General features: G+C 51.6%; 1 protein-coding gene across 4 annotated transcripts; it reads right to left on the reverse strand.

Moving 5' to 3' along the window:
* Positions 1 to 8925: 8925 nt before the first annotated feature.
* On the reverse strand, positions 8926 to 24655 carry BMI1 (BMI1 proto-oncogene, polycomb ring finger). 4 transcript variants are annotated; one of them, XM_068146335.1, is made up of 14 exons: positions 24502 to 24655; positions 23476 to 23587; positions 23311 to 23374; positions 23157 to 23191; positions 22467 to 22540; positions 13699 to 13830; positions 13180 to 13276; positions 12400 to 12455; positions 12212 to 12262; positions 11798 to 11906; positions 11662 to 11707; positions 11030 to 11128; positions 10546 to 10626; positions 8926 to 10454 (listed from the first exon to the last, which is right to left on the reverse strand). In XM_068146335.1, the coding sequence occupies exons 1-14, from the start codon at positions 24632 to 24634 to the stop codon at positions 10125 to 10127; spliced, it is 1419 nt and encodes a 472-aa protein (XP_068002436.1). In that variant the 5' UTR covers positions 24635 to 24655; the 3' UTR covers positions 8926 to 10124. The 4 variants fall into 4 exon arrangements, with proteins under 4 accessions (XP_068002436.1, XP_068002434.1, XP_068002433.1 ...); XM_068146333.1 differs by lacking the exons at positions 22467 to 22540; positions 23157 to 23191; positions 23311 to 23374; positions 23476 to 23587; positions 24502 to 24655 and adding an exon at positions 20089 to 20145 and having other exon boundaries at positions 13699 to 13832; XM_068146332.1 differs by lacking the exons at positions 22467 to 22540; positions 23157 to 23191; positions 23311 to 23374; positions 23476 to 23587; positions 24502 to 24655 and adding an exon at positions 18907 to 19403 and having other exon boundaries at positions 13699 to 13832.
* Positions 24656 to 24669: the final 14 nt, after the last annotated feature.

Raw genomic sequence — 24669 nt, forward strand, 5'->3', positions numbered from 1 at the left:
TGCAAATAGTGGGACTGCAAAAAGAAATCCGAGTTGTCAGGATCCAGATGGAAACAGACTCTGTATCTCCTTCAAGGAACCTCTGAGAGGGGTTCCCAACACATAGGGTGTTTGTGAACGAAGTTACTGGTTAGCTCTGCTATCGATCGGGCTGCTCCCAGTGAAACCATGACTCACAGCAGAGAAGAAGAGTTACTACTCCGTAATAAATGTCCCCCACTCTAAAGCACAGCGCCTTCCGGATTCCCGAGGCTGCTATTTTGTTATGCACAGCCCTAAATGTACCAAATCAGATGAGCGACAAACTCCTCTTGTTTGACACAGGTAGGACAAAGTTTTGCTTCCTACCTTAGAGCTGAAAGACTAAAGCTACTTCAGATGCGGTTTTAAAGTTTGACAAGTGTAAGGAAGACAGTCACCTCTGGGTTTGCTCAGTTGAGAAGAGCTGGAGTCACATATGCAGAATCATCCTTCAGACCGAGCCATGTGCTTCCAGGAGCATTTAATGCGGAATATATATATATAAATACATATATATAATAAAATAATAATAAAGTACCTCTTTGAGCAAACAAACCAAACAGACAATGTGCTGCGCTTTCCAAATAAAGGAGACAAATTAAATCAGATTGGTGAGGAGGTCGTTTGCCACAGGAAAATATTCTGTGAAATTATCGCCATGTGTACTTTAGGAGGGGAACAGCTGTTAAACACATTTCTTTATACTTATTTCTGTTCTTCAGTTAAACAAAAAAAAAATTAAAATAAATAAATAAACAAGCGGTGATGAATTACTTCCAGAGGTTCGGGGTCTTTTTTTAAAGCAGATGTGTCTATCACAGGTGAATTGATTTATCTGTCTAATTAAGTTTGATGAGCATATAAAGTTAAGCAACCAAACGCACCCCCGAGAACCTCCAAAACATGCTGCTAGACTTCGTTGCCTGATGCTGAGGGTCTCTTCACGCGGTTAATAATAATAATGAGGAGGAATAAATACCATGCAAATGCGGTCTACGGAAATGTCACCGCTCTCGCAAAAGAGCTGAAGACGGAAAATCATTTATGGAAATGACGTAGTTGTGAGGCTTCGCTGCCTGCTGCTGGGGTGCTCATTAGTAGGAAACCTGTATCCTTCAGCGGGTGTTGTTAGTAACGACTGCATTACTGAACACGCCACCTTAAAAAAGTAAACCGGGGACACGGGGAAAAGGTAACAATTACCCAAAATAATAACGTGGGTTTCCTTTCTGGTGGGACTTCTTTAATCTCAGCCTTTGATTCAGTCGGTAATACGCCCGTGACGAGGCGGGAAAACAGCATTTTGCCAAAGACTCTGAAGGGCAAGGTTGCTCCTGGAGGGTTTTTTTTTGAGTGTGAGGAGTGCTGCGGGAGCTTCCCGCGGGCTTTCCCCGCTTGGGGAAACCAACAGGTGGCTCAGCCCCCGCACGGCAGTAGCCGTGTCCTTCGCAGTGTCCCAGCCGCAGCAGGGTGGTGGGTCCAGAGCCAGGCACATCGCCCCCCGACGGGGCTCCTGTCCCGCGGTACCAGGACTGGCTAAACCGTGGCTGTTCCTCTACAGCTTAGAGCTGCGCGACGCTGATAAAAAGCGGAGGTCTTGGTGCGGAGTCTTCCGCACCGGCTACGGGTTGCCCGCCGGGCTGCGGGACAGCCGAGCTGCAGCCGGGACCACCTTCTGCCCTCTCCCCGCGTCACCCGAGACGCTTCTGGAAGCTCTCCTCCGCTAGCCACACGCCTGGCAAATTGTTCAGGGCACTGCACCGAGCAGGTATTTACAAGGTGAAGAAATTTTTTTTTTTTTTTTTTTTTTTTTTTTGGACCCCTTGCTCATGCGGCTGAGAGCGGTTGGTTGCAACAGCACCGCACAAACTCTGCCACTCGCTCCCGCCGATCGGAGTTGGAAGCTCTGGTCTTTAGAAAAGCATGGAGGTTGAGCGTGGAAGGGGTAGTGGCAGTGAATTGGATGTAGGGAACTGAGTCTCTCCAAGAGAGTGTGCTAAGTGAAGGATCTCCAGCTCCGTGCAGAAACGGAGAAAAATATTAAAATGCAAGATGTGAATCCTTGACTAATGTAACTGCCAAATTTAAGTCGGTCTTTGCCACTACGTAATTGCAAAAACCCTGTCAGAGGGACCGTGGCAGTGGAAGGTCCCCTCTCTTATTCCCTGAGCTTTGTCTCCCATCTCTAGCAATTTATGCTCTTCTGGGGTCCCCTCCAAATTTTCAGTGGTGAGTTTAGTTCGTGAGGCTTTCCTGTGGTGTAATTTAGTTCTAGAAGGCGTAGACAGAAACGTCGAGGCGTTTCAAACGCTCTCAGAAAGAGGACTTCTCCTTTTTCTTCACCTAAGAGGATGCCGCTGGCGCTTGAGCAGACACTGGTGACCGTCAACACGCCAGCGGTGGGGATATGACAGAGAACATGGGTGCTTCTCCATTGCGCTAGGCAAGCGCAGAACAAAAATGATGAGGACTTAAGAAAACGGGAAAGGGAATAGCATTTCAGGCTGACTTGCAGGATGGAATCAGGAAATATTAGCTGCTAGGGCTGAGCCCTCTTCACCACGTGCGTATGGTCACACCTCTGGTTTCCTGCGGAACCGGCAGCGATAGTGCAGTGCCATTAAAAAAAATAATAAAATATTTTGGGACGTTCCAAAACTGAAAGACGGAGCTTAATTTATTCTGTGTACTTGAAAGGAACGAGGTCTTCCTTTGTGTCTGTTGCTCCAGGGGAGGGTGTGTGCCGGATCGGCGCCGAGCGCTGCCTGCATCTACATATGTAAACCCGGCGCTCCCCCCGCCCCCGGTGCCGGTAGGATTGCGGGCGCTGTCAGCTCGCAACAATGCTCCCAAACAATGCGAAATAAGCGGAGCCTACGCGGCTGCGGTGTAAGGGGCCTGACAGTATTTAGCTGTTGATCTAGAAGAACCAAATCTGCGCGACGCACGGTGGAACCCGCCTCTCGCCCCGCGGCGCCCCGTTCTCCTGTCCCATCATTGTCCCCGGCTGCCGTGGTTAGAGGGGTGGGGACAGACAGCAGCCAGACGACGATATCCCGGTCTGCAGAAGAAGGTGTAACGAGAGGCACCAGCAGCAGAAAAGGCTGCAAATCGCTGTCGTGTGGTTGCTATTAGCAACAAATCAGCTGAACAGCCTGCAAACCCCGAGCACCTAGGGCGGAGGTGGCAAGGAAAACGCCAGGGCTGGGGAGGTTGGGGCTGATTTGATGCTTTCCCAAGAAGACCTCCCCGGGCTACCTGCCCGGAGGGCGGCCGAGGAGGGGCAGGGCGAAGGGAGACACCGCTGCCACCACCACGCACTGCGCTCCAGGAGAGAGGAAAGGCAACCCACTTAAAAGAGACAAAATGGCAGCCCGTGGCTTGTAGGCATCTCTCTCGGCTTTGAGAGCCTATCTCACCTCCGCCCGTCTCCGCAGTCGCCAGCTCCTCGGTGTCCGGGGTCTCTCCTTGCGTGCCCTCCTGCTCGGGGACACGACCCCTGCTCGAGCAACAGCAGCTCGGGCCCCCGGGGCTCCAGCCATAGCCCTTAGTGTCCCACAACCAGCTCGCCAACAGCCTGGGAAATCGAATTCTCGTTCCTCCTGGTGGGACATGTCCGGGTTAGATACACCAGCACCCGTTCACGGGCTAGCCGGCGACCCACGGAGGGTGTGCGTAGGCTCCACACCCCTTGCAGCATCGTTTTCACCTTGCTTTCTGATTGTGTTTTATTGTTTGGTTTGGGTTTTGGTTTGTTTTCTTTGGGGCTTTTTTATTGTTGTTGGTTGTTTGGTGTTCCCCCCCCCCCCTCCCCCCATTTCCTAGATTTTTATTTCGTGTCTGTGTGTGTTGTGTACGAGGGAACGCTTTGAAGTAGGGTGTGTTTTCTTTTTCCTTATTTATTTTTTTTAAAGACCATCCCATTTCGGAGCCCTCCAACAGTCGCAGAATACGTGACATGATGTTGTCTCACAGATCAGAAAGTGCCTCGTCGAGGAGGCACCGCTCGAGCATCCCCAGCACATGCAGAGGGAGGAGTGAGAATTACCGGGGCTAGCGGCGGTGGCCGGCAGCTCCGCGCTCAGCAGAGGCTCCGGGATACGGCCTCCTTCAGCGGGACTGCGGCGGCGGCTGGCGCGGTGGGAGAAGGGCTGCGGACTCCTCTGCCCTTGCAAAAATGCCCTCTGCCACCGGGGAGTGCTCTCCCGGCCTCTCCCTGGGGAGCGTCCCGCGCCACAGCGCTGAAGAGCGGGGAGAGCATCTGCCTGTCCCTGGCAGTGAGGAGCATCCAGCCCTTTGTCTCTCTAGACGAGGTGCGATATTCAACTGCGTGCCATCAAAATACAGGCGCCAAATGGCCACCGCGGCCCTCTCACCACTCTAGGGGAAGTCGGAACGCCCCGGGGCCTTAGCCGTTCCCTGGGGAGGGCTGGTGCCAGCGGGCCTCCGAAGGGAAGCAGGGTCGCTGCAACACGGCGAACGGGACCGCGGCGCCCGCAGCTGGCGGGCGGATGTCGGGCAGCCCCGTCGCGGTGCCCACGTCCCAGCACGCACATCCCCAAATACCCAGACTCCTTGGAGCACCCCTAGGGGCGGGATCGTGCGGGGTAGAATGGCAGGCGGCATGCGCGGAGGTGCAGAGCCGTGGCTGCATCGCTGCGCCTCAGCGGACGGCTGCAGAAGCCGGTGTGCTGCTGCTGGCCGTGTCCCCTGCCCGGCCCGGCCCGACTCGGTTCGGCGGCGAAGCAAGGGGAACAGCGTCCCACAGCGGCCTGCCGCGACCGGCGGAAGCTGAGCGGGGAAGCGCTCTACATGGGCGCTGGGCTGCGCGGAGCACGCGGCGGGGGGGGGGGGCAGCGCGCCGCACCCCGTTCGAATCTGGCGGCGCGCAGGGAAGTTCCGCGGGGCCAGCGCTGCGCAGGCGCAAAATGGCCTCTGCCCGGGCGGTGGGGGGCGCGGAGCCGGCCCGGCCCATGCAGGGGCAGCGGGGCTGAGGGGGCGCAGCCGGCGTGACATAGGCCTCCGCCGGGGTACCGGCGGGACCGAAGGGCGCATTTGCGCGCCAACATAGGAATCCGCGTCCCCGCGGGCGCGGAACGAAGCGCAGTCGTACCGCTGCTCTCCGCCCGCTTTCCGTGGCCCCGGGGAGGCCGCCCCGCCGCAAGAAGGCCCACGGGATGCTGGCACTCCTGGGGCATTGCCCGCCTCCTCCGGCACCGGCTCGCGGATTTTGCACGGCCTTTCCGCGGCTGCAGCTGTCCCTTCCGACACGTCCGCGGCTCCGCGGCAGCGACCGGGGCTGGAAGTGCCTCCCCCTACCCACCCCCGGGAGGGAAAACCTCCATTTGTCGTGGGAATTACGAGTCCTTCGTGCTTTACCCACTGCCGAATTATTTTTCTTTCCAGCCTACATCAACTCTGTTCAGTAAATACTACATCCCTTCCCCACGGACGGCGGGATCAAAAGGTCCCGACCGGGCTTCAGCAGACTTCTGTTATCCGGATGGGACTGCCCGTCAGTTGTAGGACGACAAGGGAATGAAAGAGTGGGAGATGGGGGAAAATAATAATAACAATCCTTGCTGACGGAATCTTATCAGTCCTCGAATTAAGAAAACACACAGCGCCCGCGGCTCGGTGCTCTCCGAGCGGGGCAACGACTTTGAAGTGCGGGAAGCGGGCACCCGCAGCGCTGAGGAGTGAGGAGCGGGTCCTTCCCGGAGCGTCCTGCGGGCGGGAGACAGGCAGGGGAGGTGAAAAAGAAACCGTTCTTAGTGAAATAAAGGAAATCCGTTTTAAGTACCTACAGTAGAGGCAAGAACGTTAAAAATTAACAGCGGAAACAGGAAACACTTATCTGAGTAAACACTGTCTCCGAATTTTACCGTATTAAAAGCGGGAAGGGGCAAGGTGCTGGCCGGGGCCGCACCACCCCTGCGGTACCTGGCTGCGGGGGCCGCTACCGCTGCCTGCCCTGCGCCGGGGCTGGAAACCGGAGTCAGGCAGGGCAAGACAGCCCAATCCTCCCGAATCGGTGTGGTGGCAAAGATCGGAACTGCAGGAGCTTCTGCGTTGTTGAAATTAACCGTTCAGAAGCGATGTTCGGAAAGCAGGGGCACAGCTCCTCGCCAGCGGGTCGAAAGTGACGGGTGGACCGGGGCTGTGGCGGCGAAGAAAAGGTGGTGGCCCAGGTAGAAGGTACCGGCTTCGACGTGACTCTTTTTGGCTATTTTCTGAAAACGCCCAGCGAAACGAGTGACTTCTGCCAGGCGGAGAAGGTGACAAGCGGAATGTCCTCGGCACCGCGAGAGAAGGGGCACCATCACCTCACTGGAAGGACGCTCGCCGCTGGCTTCGCCTCCGCCTCCAGGACTCAGCGCCCCCCTCTTTGCCAAGAGCCCGAGAACGCCGCCTCGGAGCCGAGTTTGCCATGGCTTCCTTGGCGGCATCCGCCCCGTGCTCTCCTCTGCCGCCGGCAGGACGCGGCCGCTTCCCGGGAGCTGCTCGGCTGTGCCCTCCCGCCGGCATTGACCCGAGCGGTAGCGGCCCGGGGGGTTGCGAGCAGCACTCGGTGCTGGGGGACACACCATTCGGTGAGCAATCTCCCGGCGCTCCCGCTCTTTCCCCCTCTGCCCGTTCCTGCATTCCTTCGCCATGCCTCTGCCTGTCTTCTCCAGGAGCCAGTGAGGCTCTTTCTGCCCCTTCCACCTCGCTGTCCCCGGAGCTGGATCGCTACCGACTGTTCCCCGTTCCGGACGGGGACAAAAGTGCTGCTTGGAGCTGCAGGCAGCTGAATGAGGGCGGAAAAATTCAGTCGGACGAAGACAGAAAAGCATAATTTTCCATCGGGCACAGCCGTCTCTGCCTCCCTTTGATCGGATGTCTTGTTGAACAAGCTCAAAAGATTTCGGCTTTATCCCTGTATCTGCACAAACGCAGCGTCGGATAATGGAAAAATTCTTCTGGCGTACACCGAGCTGAGATTTCTTTCCAAAGGGGGGGGGGGGGGTGTTACCTACTTTTGTCAGGAAGGAAACCCGTTCGCTGTGTAGCTGCGAAGAAAAACGTTGTTAAAGCGAGGAGGTTGACACAGCAGCTTCGCAAGCAGAACGTCGAGATGCTATCTCTGTCCGTCCTGCCGGCTGTGCTCAGCGACACACACTCATGGCACTGCCATCTGCTCAGGACCAACAACAGAACAAAAGTTTGAAATGGCAACACAAACATCCTCGGCGGCTCCTGCAGCTGGGCAAGAGAGCTGATGGAAACGTTTGTTCCTGTTCGGACGGGAGATGTCAAATTGGGAGAAGTCGCAAGGTGCTGTAAGAGTTGAATAAACCTGGAAGGGAATTCCCCGACTCCTGTTTCACTGCTTTCTGTGTGTCACGGACACTCAACAAAGACCAAGTTTAGCACCGTTTTGGTGTTACAGGTTGTCATTATTGGCTACTCGCGGTGTCAATAGACGCGGTTTGATGGGTGTGCTGAGGCACAAGCCTCTCTCTAGTGCTGCTCTTTGGGTGAATTAATTTAAGCAACACAGCGTGATTAACTCGTACAGTTGAGGGAAGCGTGCCAGGATAGACACTTGGCCGCACGGGGAAGTATCTTTACATTAAACCGTATTGAGTTCTACTGAGGCTCTAAGAAGAAATCCAGAGCAGGAGGAACCTGGTGCTCATCACCACCAAAAGCCTGTTTCTCCCTCCCCAGCCACCAAACCTCAACCTGGGCTAAGCTGGAGCAGACAGGAGGTAGAACCTATGCCCAACTGGGATGTAAGAATACACCATTTGCTTATTTTTAAGAATAATTCGGGGTCAAATAAAGAACAGCAAATGTTTTCAAGGCAGGCAACCAAAATAAATAATGGCAACTTCTTCATTTTTTTTTGGGGGGCCCCCCTTTCTTTTACTTTTCTTTTTATTCCCCTTTTCTTTTAGTTTTCTTTTGGTTATTTTAATGCTCTTGTGTTCTGTTCACTCAAACCTTTTGTGCACCCAGAAGGACTTCCAGTGGGGAACAAGATGCTTGTCCTTTGACACCACACTAGCAACAGAGGTCATTTGCTATATATTTTTTGTTTCAATGAATTATCCCTTTTATTTATTTCTTTGATCAGCTATAAATGAAAGTTATTTGTGTATATAAAACTGAAGTTTTTACTGTTGAAATTGAACTGTACATGTTTACTACAGGAAAAAAAAAATATCAACTCTTGTTTAACAAGACATTATACATCAATAAGCAATAACCTTGTGGAGGATTTGCAATCACCTGGTCTATAAAAACAAGCAGGACAAATAACAGCAATTTATATGCAAAAGTAATGATTTAATGACTATAAGCAAGACAAAGCAATAAGAATTGTGCTTCTTTTGCAGACTGGAGACAATGAAATGTTTTAACTACAATTTTTTCCCGTACAAACATGAAACAATATCCATATAGAATAAACACCCTCACAAATGTGTAACTCATGGGTGATGAACACACACGAAGTTCGACCAAAGCAAAGCACAAATTGAACAGTGTTCTGGGCTGTTCGCAGTTCAGGGTGGAAAAGTTCCTTCTACTGAAAAATAAAAAGAATAATAAAAATAATACCCTCAGAAGCCTCTAATCAAATGCACCTATTTGCAGGCCATTAAAGAGGAGGCATTCCCCACAATTTATTGGAAATATTGAAGTACCTGTTAACTCTTCATGAAGTTAGTACTGTACCATATACATATATATTAAAACAAATTTAGATAAAATGCCTTCACCCAGCCGCTTGCTGGCTCCTTAAAATTTATACCGAATAGTTTATGGCTTCTCAAATGGTTCCATGTGCTTTTAAAAACACAGTCCCACCACACCAACCAACAAAAAAAAAATGGTAATCAAACAGGTCTCAAAGACTTCCGCATCCCCTAAGTTTTATTGTTGTTGTTGTTGTTTTTCTCTTCACTGCACCACTTCAACGTTTCGTAAAGTAAAAAATATATCACTTGGAAAAAGAAAAAAAAAAGGAAAAAAAGAAAGATAAAGCCAATAAAATCCTTTTGAGATTGCCAATTGCCTCCAGGTTAGCAGAGACTTGGATGTGCTTTCCCAATACTGTAGCTCTCACGCGCAGAGGGCTTCTCGCGGCACGAGCAGAGCTCAACCAGGTGGCATCTGCAAGGGTCGAACCGGTTCGGGGATTTAACAACCATCTCATGAGTGCATGAAACACAATATTTTCTTTATAGTATTTATAAATATATCATACAATACTGTTTCCTGTTATGTCATATACCAATATGGCATTGTACAATAAGCATAATGCCATCTGATTCTTACAAAAGCGAATCATTTTCAAAACGAGTCAGTAAATAAAACGGTAAATACCCGCTTCTAGGCATACGGATCGTAAAAACTGAAGTTTACTTTTGATCGGTTCTGCGCGGCAACAGAGGAGTAAAAAGATGCAACATAAGAATCAAAATGGCTAATAGGCAAAACAAAAAAAAAAAAAAACCAAACCAAAAAAAACCAAAACCAAAACCAACCCCCAAAACCAAATTAAAAATAAATTGTTATTCACAGTGACATGGCTACATATATGCATTATTCTATGCATATCCTTTCCGTTCTGTTGGATTTCCAAGATGAAAAAGCACTTGCTTTCTACAGGTTCACAAAACAGCATAAGAACAATAACAATCGAAGAGAACGCAATGGAGGAGGAGGAGGAGGAGGAGGAGGAGTTAGTCTGGATTAACAAACTACTTCCCGGGATTTGAGTCGGCTTCTGGAGACTCCCCCCTCCCCCGCCCCGCCCCAAAGTCCAGATGATGAGGATGGAAACAACACCGCATCACTCTGAACAGGTGAAGGTGTAACGTTTTGTTTGCTTCCCAGTCCTCTGAAAACAATTTACATTTCAATCTTGCGTTTCCATTAAAGTCCATCCTGAATGTCACCTAGTCCACCTTTTATAGCCAAGTTCAGTGTCACTACAAAAGAAAGCAATTTGGACGATAGTCACATGGATTAGCATCTATAAAGCTGTAATGGCATGGAGAGATCTATATAAAGGAGGGGCAGGAGGTGGGGGTGGCAGCCTGGTTGGCACATCAACCAGACGAAGTGGCCGAGGAGCCATTTATCGATGTTTTCCGTGCTCTGTTGGTAAAGGAGGACTGGTGGTTACTGCTGGGGCTGCTGCTGGTGCCGTTCATGGTGCTGGAGATGTGGGGGAACTGGGGGTGAGGAGACTGGACCGGCGTGCTGGGGCTGGGCAAACAGGAGGAGGTGGAGGGGATGCCTCCTGCTGGGCTGCTCGCCTTGTCGCTCCCAGAGTCACTTTCCAGCTCCCCGCTGTTATTCAAGCCTTCCCTCTGGTGACTGATCTTCATCCTCTTGCAAGTAGGTCGGACACGGTACTTCAGCGGGAGAGGCCCATTCTGCAAGGCAAAAGGGAGAGCCTGGTAAGTGCCCTCCCAGGGCCATGACTCACTCCCCTTTCCCCCTGGGAAAAACAAGCTGGTCACTCACCCGCCTCCAGGTATAGATGTAGGCAATATCCATTAGGGTGTAGTAGTCCTTCAGAGGCTCCTCTTCATACATCACATCAATCTGTTCAAGATATGAATCCTTGCATTAAGGTGCATCCAGGCATTCACCCCTAGAGGTCAAAGCAACCCTGCTGCCATATACATCCAAAAATTGATAAAATACTATACCAAACCAGCAGGGAACAGGGAATTTTTTAATCTCTTTGATATATTTTGAACACACTAACAAACAACCTCTTGATACCTCGATATTCAGAGTGTTTAAAAAAAATTAGTGTGACCAAACTCTGCAGATATCTTAAAAATAATGTTCTTAATCCCATCAACGTCTTGTACAAACCAGAAATACTTGTAGTTAGCACTTGCTGGAGCTGGCTGTCATGAGGAGTGCTAACAGCATTACTAGGCTCAGAATAGCAAGACTGACTTAAAAAAATACCCCCCCCCTCTTTCCCCAGAGGTACCTGGAAAGTGTTTGGTATATCCATTTTACTCCTCAGGAACTTTCTTAGATGCATCACTGTCATTGCTGCTGGGCAGCGCAAGTATCTTTTGTCATTCACCTGATGGCACAGGAAAGAACATCAATCTACTGATGTACAACCAAAGCTGCACTCTTAACTTTTTGTCTTTCTTTTTTGATTTTTTTTACACATTATAAAACACTGAATTATAATACAACAGCTTCTGCTGCCTCATGAGGAACCACAGAAATAAGTGGTAAATTACATTTCCAGAATAAGAGCAGTTAAAAAAGGCAGCTGATTTTGTACATAAAGCTATTTATCTCACAGCAAATCTCTTTTTTAGGAGATACATCTAGTACCTAGCAATTTGAAAAATAAATTAATAAATAACTTATCACAGAATCTGACCCAGAAAAATCTAATTCCAGTTTAAAAGTCACACTGGGGATGTTTTACACAGTTGTTTACACCTACAGCTATATGGAGACACTTGACCTCTTCCACACCTAGCACCATAATAAGTTCTAGATACATATAGCCATACGTTTTGATTTTGTTTCAGCTGCAAACCTGCCCCCAAGATACTTGTGTGTGTTTTGTCTCCCCTAAAGCAAGGAAAACTTACTTACCTCTTCCTTTGATTTTTCTTTCTCCTTATTTCCTTTTCGTTCCAGTCTGTGAGAAGAAAGGGAACAATTACAACAAATAACAAAGACAGCAGCTCTCAGTCAGGTAAACATAAAATATTGCCATTCTGGAACTTGCCTATTCTGGTCAAAGAACTCAATGGATAAGCTTATTATCTCGTCGTCTGTTATAATTCTTTTGTCTTCATCAGCCACTTCTCCCCTGTCTTCATTAGAGCCATTGGCAGCTGCGCAGAAATTTCCACAATAATTTACATTTTGAAATTCAAATCAGGAAGGATGACAATTCTCAACAAGAAGAAAAAAAAAAACAAAAGCCAACCAAACCCAAAACCCAAACCCAAGATAAATCTCCAGAGTAAGATTATGAATTAAAGCTACCTGACTGTTAGAACAATAAACTTTGCTTTACACTGACTTTAGTTCTTAAAATTCTGTCATGGCACTACAGGATTTGTAAGTTTAAAAGGAAACAGTGAAGCATCTCAGTCAGTGATGCATTTATGAAAGTTGTGAATGAGAAGATTTTTACCATCAGCCGACGGATGAGCAGCATAAAAATCCCTTCGTCTTTTCATTTCATCTAGATGGAAAAGCAGATATTCTTCTTTTAGTATATATGCTGTAGCTACCAGTAGTGACATAGAAGAGCAGCTCTGGGTCTGGTTTTCTGCTCCAGAAAAAAAACCCAAGCAACCAAACAACAGTTGAACTACTTACTTTTGAAAAGGCCTGGTACTAGCTTATATACGATATCCTGGAGGGTTTTATCTGACCTGAAAAAGGAACAACCCCAAAAGGTAAAATTAGGCATATGAAGAGAGGTTTTAACCCAAGCAGAAGCTCCTTGTATCTAATCTTTCACAACAGTGAGACATCTTCTACCAAGTAGGAGTCTAGTCATAAAAAGTTCACTGACAAGACCTTGAAGTCAAATTAACATTGCTCTAAGCACCCCTGTAAACCAAAGCTCATCTCTGCCGCCACAGATACAAAATAATTCTTGTGGACTGAAGGAAGGCCTGAACAACAGCTACATGTCCTCCCCAGAAAGCAGAGGAAAAAAAAGAGTAACACTGAAAAGAAACATGTTTCTGAAAGGAAAATCATGATTTAAAGCCTTTTGCCTCCTAGCTTGGAAAGTTTCAGCAGTAGTTTTTCTAACTAGCAGCAAAGGCTGGAGTGAAGGGGAATACAGAAAGTGGGGGTAGAAGCTGTTGGGGTGGTGCCCATGAGCGTGGGGCAGAGGGAAGAGGCAGTGCACCAATGGTTGTCCACATGGAAAAGAAAAAGACTAACAAAAATTTTCTATTCCTCATCTAGAGAAATAATTTCAACCAATGACAAAACTCCAAAGAGAGAGCACACAGAGGAGTTAGCTTGTAAATTGACAAGTCCTTTCACATTTAAATCACTGACCAAGAGATAACATCAACACGACTGCTGCTGGTCTCCCCATCAGAAGGAAAATAGGAGGTGTGGGTTGCATCTTCCTCCTACCTTATATTCAAAAGCGGTCGAGTTTTGTGAACTTGGACATCACAGATGGGACAATACTTGCTGGTCTCCAAGTAACGCACGATACAGGTCTTACAGACTGCAAGTCAAACACGAAAGCCTTTTAGTACTGCTCGGAGGTGACACTCAGATATGCAGAGCTATAGGTGCGATTTTCTAAACTATGCAAGCGAGAGCAAATCGTCCATTGTCAGCAGCGCGCTGCTTAAGCTAAACAAATACCCAAATAAGCTGCAATTACCATGAAAAGGAGACGCTTAGAGCACATATATTATTACTTTAACAAAGACCGTAGGGCCGTCATCAGAAAAAATCTGCACCGCGGCCAGGCCACCTATTTCCCAGCCCGTCGGGGAGGCGGAGGGGCGGCGGTCCTGGGCACCTCGGGGGCTGGGGCTTGGGTTGAGGGTTGGGGTTTGGGTGTTTGTTTTTTTATTCCCGGCATGCCGAGATAGGTGGGAAGCGTCGGAAGAAGAGCGCGGAGCGGCCGGTTGTACTTACAGGAGTGGAGGCACTCAATGATGGTTGTAGCATCAATGAAGTAGCCGCCGCAGAGCACGCACATGAGATGGGGATTTAGCTCGGTTATTTTGATTCTGGTGGTGCGATGCATTTTGGCGTGGCGAGAGGGGGCTCTGCAAGACACACACAGAGAGCACCGGTCAGCGGGGACGAGCGCGGCGGTCCCAGGTGCCGGCATCCGGCGCGTCCGGTCCCCCCCGAGCAGTCGCATCCCCGGCGCACGGGAAGAGAAAGCGCGGAAGGCGGCAGAGACGGCGGCGGGCGGAGGCCGGTCCCGGGGCCGGCGGGATGTCCCCGCACCACCCCGGGCCGGCCTGGGCGCAGCCCCGCGAAGCCGCGATCGCTCGGCGGCACCCACCGCGCCGCTCCCCAGCGGGTACCGGCTCTCCCCGCGGCCCGGCGCGGCACCGGCCGGCTCTGGCTCGCCCGAGCGGCGATGCGGCGACGATCTCCGGGGAGGGGACGAGGGGGCCGGCCGGGCACTGGGGCTGCCGGCGAGCAGCACAAAGGGGAACCAGCGCCTCCCGGTGCGGCTGCCCTGGCATTTCCGGAGAGCGGGGAGGGGCGGCGGGGGGGGAGGGACCGGCAGGGGGGGGACACACGCACCTCGGAGCGGGGCCGGGCACCGGGGCAGCGGGGCCGGCCCGCCAAGGGTGTCCGGGCGGCTGCCGCGGCCGCTCGGTGCCGATCCGGATCTGCTCCGCTCTCCGAGGGGGTTGCTATAGCAACTTACACTTACACTTGGCATCCTGCCACCGCTGGGAACACACGAGAGCCAGGCGGGGGGGCGGCCGGGGGGCGGGCCGGGCCGAGCCGAGCCGGGCCAGGGGGTGGGACGCGGGGCCCGGGGGCTGGCGGAGGGGGTGGAGGAGGCGAGGAGCCCGCGGGGGTCTGGGAGCCGGGTTGCGAGGAAAGGGGGAGGGCGAGGGGAGAAGGGGGCTGGGGGGTGGCCCAGGCGCGGTCGGGGTGCTGCTGCCCCGAGGGTGCCTGGGGAGAAGAGCGGGGCCGGCCCGAGCCGCCGGGGGCCGGCTCCAGGCGTGGGTCTGAGCCGCGCTTTGGGGTCTCAGCCCGGCGGAGGCGAGCAGCATAGGCTCCTCCCGAGCCTCGGCCATTTCGGATCCTCTCAGGGGCCTCTCTCCACGTCGACTCGGTGCGAGGAGCTGGTCTGAGATCGCTCCTCTCCCCCTACGCTCCCTCCCTCCGCCGAGCCGAGCCGAGCCGCACTGCCGGGACCGAGCCCCCCGCACCGCCGCGGGATGCCGAGCCCCGCTACGCGCCACCAGCATCCCCTCTCCCCTTCCCTCCTTTCTCTCCTTCCTTCCTTTCCCCCCTCCCCCTCTTCTAGCTCTCTTTTTTCTTTCCTTCCCCCCTCTTTTGCCTCCCCTTTCAAAAGCCTCCCGCGGACGAAGCGAGCGCAGTGCAAAGTTTTGCAAGAGGTGGAAAGAGATTTGCAGCACCAGGGTAAGGTGTTTGGGCAGGAGAAAACGAGTCTCCGGGTCCTTAAACAGACCCCCTTTTCAGGAATAAAGCACACCGAGGAGGTGGGGGGGAGACAAAAAGCCCACACCGACTTTAAACGGTACATTAGTGACAACATGCGAAGGACCATGTGACCAGATCATTCCTGAAGCTAAATCAACACCTTGTCAACACAATGCAGCGGCAAGAGTGAAAAACAAATGTCATTTTCACAGTCTGAAACCCATAAACCCCCATCGGATGCACTTGCACCAGCGCTAAGATGCACACATGCCATTTGAAATGAGAGGGAAGGAGATGTAAAAGGGAAAGTACACTGAGGGGAAAAAACCCCGCCAGCCACGCCAATCGCAGAGTAAATCATTTTCTGTCAGCCAGATCCTGAAAAATGCAAGGTAACAAGGTTGCTCCGGTGCAAGCCATTCATTTCCCCCTGTCAGTGCCCCCAGCACACCAGTTTTCATCCTTGGTCCCCACTCTTCCCAAGGCAGAGCTTGCGAGCCACCTCTCACGGCAGCACCGTGAGAGCCGAAGACTCAAGATGCTGGATCTTCCCAGCCACTCGCAAACTTTCGCTGTTAGGCAGCAGAGAAAAAAAAAAAAAAAAAAAAAGTGTGAGAGAGAGACAACACACTAAGCTTTCCAGAAGCTTTGAATTTCGGCCAAATCGCCCAAGACAGGGGTACAATATTCCTCCAGAAGTGTGCACAGCGCCAACGAGCGACCCCAGCCAGCAAACTTCTCTTGCTGCTGCAGGAGAACCCTCGCGTGAGCAGCAGATAAAACTGCCCAGCACCAAACCACAGCCGGCCAGCACACAGAAAAGCGAATTGCAAGAAGTACCAAGCCAGACCAGGTCCCCAAAGCTGTTCCGAGCCCCGTGCGGGAGAGCAAGACGTCCGCTACACTGTATCTGGGGTTTAAATGTAGCTTCCAGGGTCCCTGACCCTCCACTTTTTAATTCTAAACCGATGCCGAAGGTCTGCTTTTCCCAATAAGGCAAACCCCGAGCTTCTGAGCTCCTCTGGAGAGCCCTGAAGCCGAGGACTCTGAGGTGCCTTTAGGTCCTTAATCATGGACAAGCTGCTTTCTCGGGTCTGTGTTTTATTTGTTCAACTCACCACCTTATAATCTATAAAAATCTTTGATATCAAAGACAAAATGTTTTTAAACCAGCAGTGCCCGAGGTCACGCAAGTCGGGCTGATCGAGATTTCCTTCCCAAGCCCTCCCAGTCTAGGACAAACCCCCTCAGACATAAACACTTTTATTCTACACAGGAGTAGCCCTTTCCTAAAATGAAGGAAGGGGGGATTAAATTCAACCGTGAAACCTGTTTTGTCGAAGCAACATCTAAACGTGGATTATTTATTGCCTAAAGTTAGCACATTTTCAACGTGCTTTCAGCCGGCTTTGGAATCAGTGATTTTCCTCCAGCGAGCTGAACCAGGCGCCTAACTTTTCACCCCCAAAAGCCACCCGCACAGGCACAAGCACACCAATGTCTGTGCCTGCGGGTACGTGACACTAACGCAGAAGGCTCTACTACAGCAGTCTGAGCTTAACATTTTGGTACGAGAGAAAAACCCTTTCAGACTGAATTATTTTCTTCCCCCCCTTGCTTGTGCTGATAGCAGAGCGAATACCAACACTTCACATGGCTAGCACAAAAGAGCCCCTCAGCCTGAACAATATATATATTTACACACTGACACACGGAACAACTAAATGTAAAATACACGGAGATAATACTTGCTCCAAGCAAACACTGCCAGCCAGCTGATTATTTAGAGGCCTGAAACGGGTTGTGTCAAAATGAAGAAAAACAGAAGTGCATTCTCCTGCTAAGAATCAGCTACGTTATAAAAAATCCATAAAGGCAATAAGCCATCAAACCTTGCTCGACAGGTCTCTAGCAGAAAATACATAGATAAAACCCAGAAGCATCGCTCGAGTAGGTTTGTGTACTTTGCACCCATCTCCTTCCTCTCGGAAAACTCTCTCGTTGGGAATAAAGCAGCCGTCATTCTACATCTTCACCCACTATCAGTCAGAGCCATTTTTACTAGCGAGACTGTTATTCCCCTTTCGCCTAAGAATGGCTACATATGTTTTAGAGGAGGGCACAAGCAGCTCAGATAGCTCTGCCTCACCATGCTCCAACCGAGAAAGACCTGGATACAGGGAGTGCAAAAGGACCCCAATCGCTTAAATCGCCTCCCTAGAACTAGGCGAAAGACAAGATCTATCTACTGGAAAAATACACAAAAATGTGAATTTTGCACCATCTAAGCGATCAGCTAGGTCAAGCCTCCGTGTCTTTTGGCAAACTGTAGCACAAGGTCTGTCTCAGTTTCCAGGACGCACTGCACAGAGACACTAAAAGTAGCTTTACTGAACTGTATTTCCCGAATTTACCAGGTCTTTGGGACAGTCCCATAAAATAAGTTGCTCTGGCCACTATAGATTAGGAAAAAAATACCCATTTAACAGCAAGCTTGCAAATGGGCACCCACACCCAGGTTTTCCTCGGCTTTGCTGGAGAGTGCAAGAGTGAAACAAAGTTTCTAGAGGCTGAAAAGCGATTGGGTCACTTCCACAGGAAAGTGATTTTTCTGGTGATTTGTCTCTGATTTTCAAATATTTACAATAAACACAGGGAAACAACCCGCGCTACATATTGTCAAGGCCACGCAGTCACCAAAAAACATAACACCAGCAACTTTCCAGAGCTGCCCATAAGCAACACGAGGAGCCCACTCATGACATCTTTAAGACATGACAAAGGATTTCATGTAAATTTGCCCTTCCCGGGCTCAGGAGTTTAAAAACAAAAAAAACCAACAAACCACAACCACAAACAAAAACCCAGAGAAAAGAAATGCAAAACCCCCCAACCCCCTGCGTCCCACAGACACATCACCTTTGCTCCAAAGGCTCCAGCAAACCGCACGCCCCAGCTCCCCAAGATCGCAGCCAAACTGCCATCCTTAACCTCCCCCCGAAAAGTTACTTCTCGGTGTTGGCCACCCCTTGGTCTCCCAGCAGACACAAACCCCCAAACTTCAGCATTTAGAGCATAAATGTAAGAGGAGACATTGGAAACAACTGGGAACCGCCATCTTACAACCCATCCAATTTCACACAAGTACTTGTCCAACTTAAGTTAATAACATTTTCTCCTGGGTGCCCCGACGCCTAACAACCCCTCCAGGAGGATCGCTACCCCCCGCTGGCTCTATCCCTATAAAATGGGTACGCTATCTGACATTTTAACCTCCCCCAGAGACATTTCTTTCGGGGAGGACTGAAATCACTTGACCCAGGCAGCTCCAGAATTCACGAACGTCCCTGTTTAATCAAAATCTGCCTTTAAACAAAGAGCGCTCAGGCCGGGCTGGCAGCAGGGTCTGGAAATATAAATATTCTCCTCGGGGGCCATGTGCACAGAAAGGTTTTAGGGGGGGTCTGGAGAAAGAAAGGAACTAAAATTTGCAAATGTGGGCGCGTAACGCGAGCGAGTGCACAGGCTGCTGCTGCGTGTCTATATGTGTGTGTGTGGCTGGAGCAGCCTGTCAGCGCTTTTCCCATACGGAGAGCTCGGGGGACACCTAGGCTCCCCTTTGCAGCCCCCAAACCGGCCGAAAACCACCGCCGAGCCCCCTGAGCCCCCCGCCCTTGGAAAGGCGACACCTCCCTTCATACGTACCCGGAAAACGGAGCCGGTGGGTGACGATCGGAGCGGCCAAAAAAGACAATGAAAGTTAAAAGTCGTTCAGCAGAAAATGAATGTGAGCCAAGCGGCCATCTTGAAATGAACTGCAGACGCTGTCAATTGCAATAAGCTTATTGCCGCCGCCGCCGCCGCTGCGCTCCGCTCATTTTAGTTACAAAACACCCGGGGTTGCTCCTCTCGGCCACCGGGCCGTCCTCGCTCCCTCGCTCTCCCTCCGAGTTCGCCGCCCCAGCGGCTCAGGCGCGGGGAGCGCAAAGTCTCCCTGGTCCGGATGGGTCCTCTCTCCACCAGCCCATTGTCTCTCCCTCTTGCCCCCCTGCTCCGCCTCGCGGCCTCGCTCGCGTTCCTTTTTTTTTTATTATGATTATGATTATTATGCTGCTGCTGCTGATGGAGTATTATTGTTGTTGTTATTTCATAGTTGGTGGCGGGGACCCGGGGAAGGGAAGGAGGGCGGGCTGGCTGGCGGGCGGGAGGGAGGGAGGGAGGAGGGAGGGAGGGAGGGAGGGAGGGAGGAGGGCGGAGGAGGGAAGAATGCAACGCTGAAGGCACACACAGTGGAAACTGACACCGTCCCCAAAATGGCTCGGAGTTCGCCCGCCCCGCCAGCGTCACGTGGGGCGCCTCATTCCTTAAGGGCGGCCTGGGAATTAGCGGCGCTGCCGCCGGGGCCCGGCAGCCTCCCCGTGACCCAATCCCGCAACCCGGCCGCCTCCGCCTCCCCCCCCGCCCCCGCCTCTCTGCACCCCCTCCCCCCCACCCCTCCCTCCCGCCTCCCTCCACCGCCCCCTCCCCTCCCTCCCCCCTTACCTCCTCCCTCCCCTCCCCCCGGCCCTGCACGCGCCCGCCCGCGCGCCGCCGATGCCTCCTTTTCCCCGCCGCCCGCCCCCGACCCCCGGCCCCGCTCCTGCTCCGCGGCTCCCGCCCACCCCCCGTCCGCAGCAGCCCGATGCTTCCTTCCCCCCGCGCTGCCTCCGCCTGTTCTACGCCCTCCGCGCCTCACAACCCCCCCCCCCGCCCCTTCACCTCTTCGAAGTCGCCTCCCTCCACCCCCCCCGAACCCGCCGAGGTGCGTCCCTGGCGCTGCCCTCTCCGTCCTCCCCTCGCCGCAGCCCCCCCCGGCGCCGGCCCCACACACCGCCCACTCACTCTTACCCCTAGTCTCCGCGCACTTGTTGCGCGGACACCAACACCCGCGGGCGCCCCGTCCCGTCGCGAATCCCTGCGGGGTTAGCCGGACTGGCGAGGGTCGGGGGGGGTGGAAGGGGGGCATACACCGCACCGCGGCCTCGCGCTCCCGGCGCCTCGTGCGCGTTGCCCTCCCGCTGCCCGCCCCGTCGGGGCTGCGCGGGGCCGACAGCGTCGGGGCGAGACGTCCCCTCGGCGGGCTGCGCCGCCGCCTTCCCGCCCAGAGCAGCCGTGCCGGCCCCAACCCGCCCTGGCGCCCCTCGAGCGGCGGCGGTAGCGGGTGTCGCGGCGATCCGCGGCGGCTCCCGCCCCGCGGAGGGAACGGAGAGCGCCGGGCGCTACAACCACCGGAGCGGGAGGGAGGGAAGCGGGGAAACACACGCAGCCGCTCACCGCCGCCGAGGACAAGCCGCCGCCCGCAGCCTGCGCGCGAAAGAGCGGGAAGGGAAGAGCCCGGCGCCGCGGCGGCGAGGGCCCGTCCGCTCCGCGCTTCCTCCGCGGGGCCACTCTCTCCTCGCTGGCAGGTGCGAGCTGTCTGCGGGGTTCGGCCGGCAACGAGCGCCTTCGCTGCGGCCACCGGAGCGGGGGACGGCGCAGGATGAGCGGCAAGGGGAGATAGCGGCCCCATCGCCGGGCACCGAGCGGCACAGCGATGGGGGAAACGCCGTCGATTCCGAGTCGCACCCGCCTTTGCTCGACCGCGGAGCCCAGGGTTTCCGTGAGGGGCACCGCCGCCCTCAAATTAAATTGGGAGTCCCTGTGGCCTCAACTTGGAAGAAATGTTAGCTCGTCTGGAGAGAGTAACAAAGCGCGGGGGGCAATTTAGCAAACGGCACGGGAGGAAAAGGGATTTTTGCCTCGTGGAGCAGAGCCCACAGCATCTTCCCTTTGGGTACCGCGACTTCAGCCATAGAAATTTCAGAACAGGAGCAAATAAACTTTATTAGATTCCCAGGGAAAAAAAAAAAAAAAAAGGAGAATTCTAAAAAAGCAAAAATAAAAGAGAAAGGATGCTTTGAAAAGACGACAGTTAAGCAGATCTTTAACAAAAGTTAATTTAAAAAAAAGGCACAAGAAAGGACCATCAAGTGCAGAGACTTAAAAGAAAAAAAAAAAAAAAAGGCAACGAAAACCAAAAAAAGCCAAACTAAAACAAAACCACCCCGAACAACACAAGTTTTCATCATGAGATGAAAGACAGTTGTAGTTTAGAAGACGTTCTGAGGAAAGACACTACTCCATCTCGGCAGGCTGACACCTTCCCTCCATCACATCTGAGTTGCTCTTTCTAGACTTTTTGCAGCATCTTTTAATTTTCCAACTAAATCCTAAGAGATGAAATACTGCCTTAGAATGAAGATGGTTTTTTACAAGGGTAGCTAGAGGAACAGAGTAATTTTTTTAAAGAGAGGCACTGGAAACCAGCACCTTATACCACAAAGAAATGTTGCAGCTGATGGGGCGATGCCAGCAAGTGATTAAATAGCCCCTTATTTTTACAACAGAGCAAGGAAAGTCAAGGAAAACAGGTTTTAACATCTATCATCTACCAAAAGAGATGACTACTCTTAGCACATAGGCTAAGATGGCTAAATGCTGACATCTGCTCTAGGCTTTGAAGTCCTATAAACATTTCTAAAACACTGGAAATATCTGGAGTGCAATTTGGTACTAGGACCATTCTCCAGCCACAGCACATCAGATTTAACTAAGTAGGCAAAGTGATCAAAATTACTCATTAGTAAGAGAAGGTGGACTCTGAAGACATAGGTGAAAAGAGCAGAGGTGTAACCCCCAAGTTTTAATATCTTGCTTTTCCCCTCTCTCCAACCCCTGTTCCCAATCCTCCAGTCTGGGCATTGCCAAGCATTACAATGCTTCTATTGTTCAATTACACATTTAAAGCACTAAACAAAGATCAAGGTTTGTTTCAGTACGTTTCTTACATGTCATTAACACCACTGAAGAGCCTTCCCTTGTTTTTCTGTTAAAATCATCACACACTTAAATTACTGAACCAGCTTCTTTCATCATTTCTCTAAAGCATGGGAAGTCAAGAGTTCCAGAAAATTATTTATTTACCCATATTTAACAGTTATGAAAACAGACAAAATATTTATGCATGTAGGTAAAACACTCCCCATGCAACTAAAATCAGTTACTTTGCAGCTTTACTTGAGAAGACAGGAAAACTACACTTGAATAATTTCAAGGGAAGATTCTCCCCTGCCCTCCCAGCTTGTGATTATTACTATTTTTTTAATAAGAGCATCCAGGATTTCATTTTGATTGGCAAGTTATTAAAAACATACACAGCCACAACCGGAGCTGAGCACTGAAACAACAATGAAGGAAGTACCTGTAATTGTTCCATCGTGCAACTAAAACTAACATCTGGGTGTGATCCTGAATCACCGTTCTGAAGGCAAAATGAAACAACACAACAATGACTTTTATTCACAAAAACAACCAAACAAAACTCTGAAATTGGGGGTTTGGCCCTGAGGCTGCCAGGAGTACAGTACCTCTACGTTTAAGGTCACCAAGTAGGAAGGCTGGTAAGTTTTATGAAGTTGGTTGTTCTAAATTAAAAACAAACAGCACAGGGAAAAAAAGTCAGGTCTCAGCACTGAAATGGACCGAAAAAAACCAACCTGATGCATTAAAATTACCTTGATTTGATACTCCAAGCGCCAGGACACATCAGTTACATACAGAGGAGATCTGCCTATGCTGAAAGACACAATAGTTACAAGTTCCCTGTGCTAAAAGAAAACGCCCCTTACTCAAGCTATCCATCAGCACAGAACTTTTTCATGCTCCCTGTAACGCTTCTTGAAAAGTTCCAAAAGTTTCTTAAGAGCAGAATCCCCAAAGGAGAACAACTGAAGTTTGTTTAAAAAAAAAAAAAGCAAAATTTATTTCTTTTTTTTCCCCCCCCAAGCCCAACAACATTTCTTACTTTATGAGGTATTTTCCAGGACAGTTTTAAAGCAGCTGCAATGAAAACTGTGCATCTGTGCTGACTGACCTACCTTCCCAAGAGGATTTCCAGTGCGTCCTTGTTTTTCTGGAAAAAATTAAAAGAAATAAAAAAGAAAAAAAGAAAAAAAAAAAAAGCAGCTATATTCAATAAATTCCTATGAGAGAAAGAAAACAAATAGGTTAAGTTTTTTTTCTTTTAAAAACCTGATATTCGGTGCAAAATTGTTCTATTCTCTCTTTGTCCAGTTTACAGTCCTCGAGACATGTGCTACAGGGAAAAAAAGACTTTATTAGTTTTCTGTTAACATTAACTCAGCAGCACAGTTAAACAACTGCCAGAGCAATAGGGTAGCTTCCAAGTGTGAGTACCTTATAGCAGATACGTCAGCTTTATGCTTCCCTGCCTCCAGAATACACGTTGCAGCTGCAGCATGGCAATGTTTTAATACTGTAGGGTCAATATCTTTCAGGTCTGGATCATCTAAAATAAATGGAATTACTGATGACACACGTTATTTGCCAAACCCTAACGGGACAGTGCCGCGAGCTGCTGCTCCCCTTTGAAGGGTATCTTTCCCAGAAAAGCTTCCAAATGAAACACGTTTGGGGTTTTAAACCGACAGGATGGTACCAGCAGGCAAGGTGTGAGGAGGAGGCGGCAGGAGAGGTGACTCAAGCTCTAGCTGGGGCAAACTGTACCAGGCGGGGCGGTCCAGCGCTGCCCGCCCGCCGTCTCTACATCTCCTTCCCATTAAAAATATACAAAAAAAAAAAAAGGAGAAAGGGAAGGAAAAAAAAAAAAAAGCCCTCAATTTCCTCTCCGAGCCCCGACCGCGGTTCTCAGCAGCCTGTTGCCAAAGGCGAGGAGCTGAGCTGGCGCCACCGGCCAGGCAGGGGAGAGAGGCTGCCCACCCGCCCCTGCCCCGCACCGTGCGCGGCGGGGTCATTAACACCCCAAATTAACGGCACGGCCGCACACCATCACGCCGGGCTTCGCCGTGAAGAAGCGTCCCCGCGCGAATAAAAAGCGCGGCCGTAGGTAGCCCACCTTCCCGCCTCGCCACGCCGAAAGGAGCGCGCAGGGGTCCCGAACCCACCCTCCCCCTTCCCTTCTCTTCTCTTGTCGGCGTGTTGGAGCTTTAATGAAGCAAACGCGCATTAGCGATGACACCCCGCGCAGCGGCACCGTGGAGCCGTCCACGGGCGACGCTCCGGGTGGGATCTTCCCCCTGGCTGCGCGGGCAGGGGTGTGGACACCTGCGCAGACCCGCGGACACACGCCGGCGGTGGGACATACAGGAGAACGGTGCCTGCCTGCGCGTTCCGCGGCCCTCACCGCTTCCCCCTACACACATACACCAGCCCCCCCACCCCCACCTCCTCCCACGGCCTTACCCAACCCGTCATGCGAGTGATCGAGGAGGCTGCGGAAGGCGGCACGGAGGAGAGCAGCGTAAGGCCGGCGGGTGAAGCGGCTGGGGTCGGCCAACAGCCGCCACCCACCCTGAGCGTAAGGCGACAGCTCCATTGTGGGCGCCGTGACCTTCGACACGCGCCCACGTG

Source organism: Melanerpes formicivorus, unplaced genomic scaffold (genome assembly GCF_026170545.1).
Source record: "Melanerpes formicivorus ecotype bairdi unplaced genomic scaffold, bMelFor1.0.p_v2 SCAF_13, whole genome shotgun sequence".
Taxonomy (NCBI): domain Eukaryota; kingdom Metazoa; phylum Chordata; class Aves; order Piciformes; family Picidae; genus Melanerpes; species Melanerpes formicivorus.

Coding starts and splice junctions, on each gene's coding strand:
- BMI1 (XM_068146335.1), bottom strand. CDS start 24,634: ATGGAGCTGTCGCCTTACGCTCAGGGTGGGTGGCGGCTGTTGGCCGAC. Junction 23,588..24,501: donor TCACTCGCATGACGGGTTGG/GTAAGGCCGTGG, acceptor CATTTATTTTAG/ATGATCCAGACCTGAAAGAT. Junction 22,541..23,156: donor CTGGAAATCCTCTTGGGAAG/GTAGGTCAGTCA, acceptor TTTTGCCTTCAG/AACGGTGATTCAGGATCACA.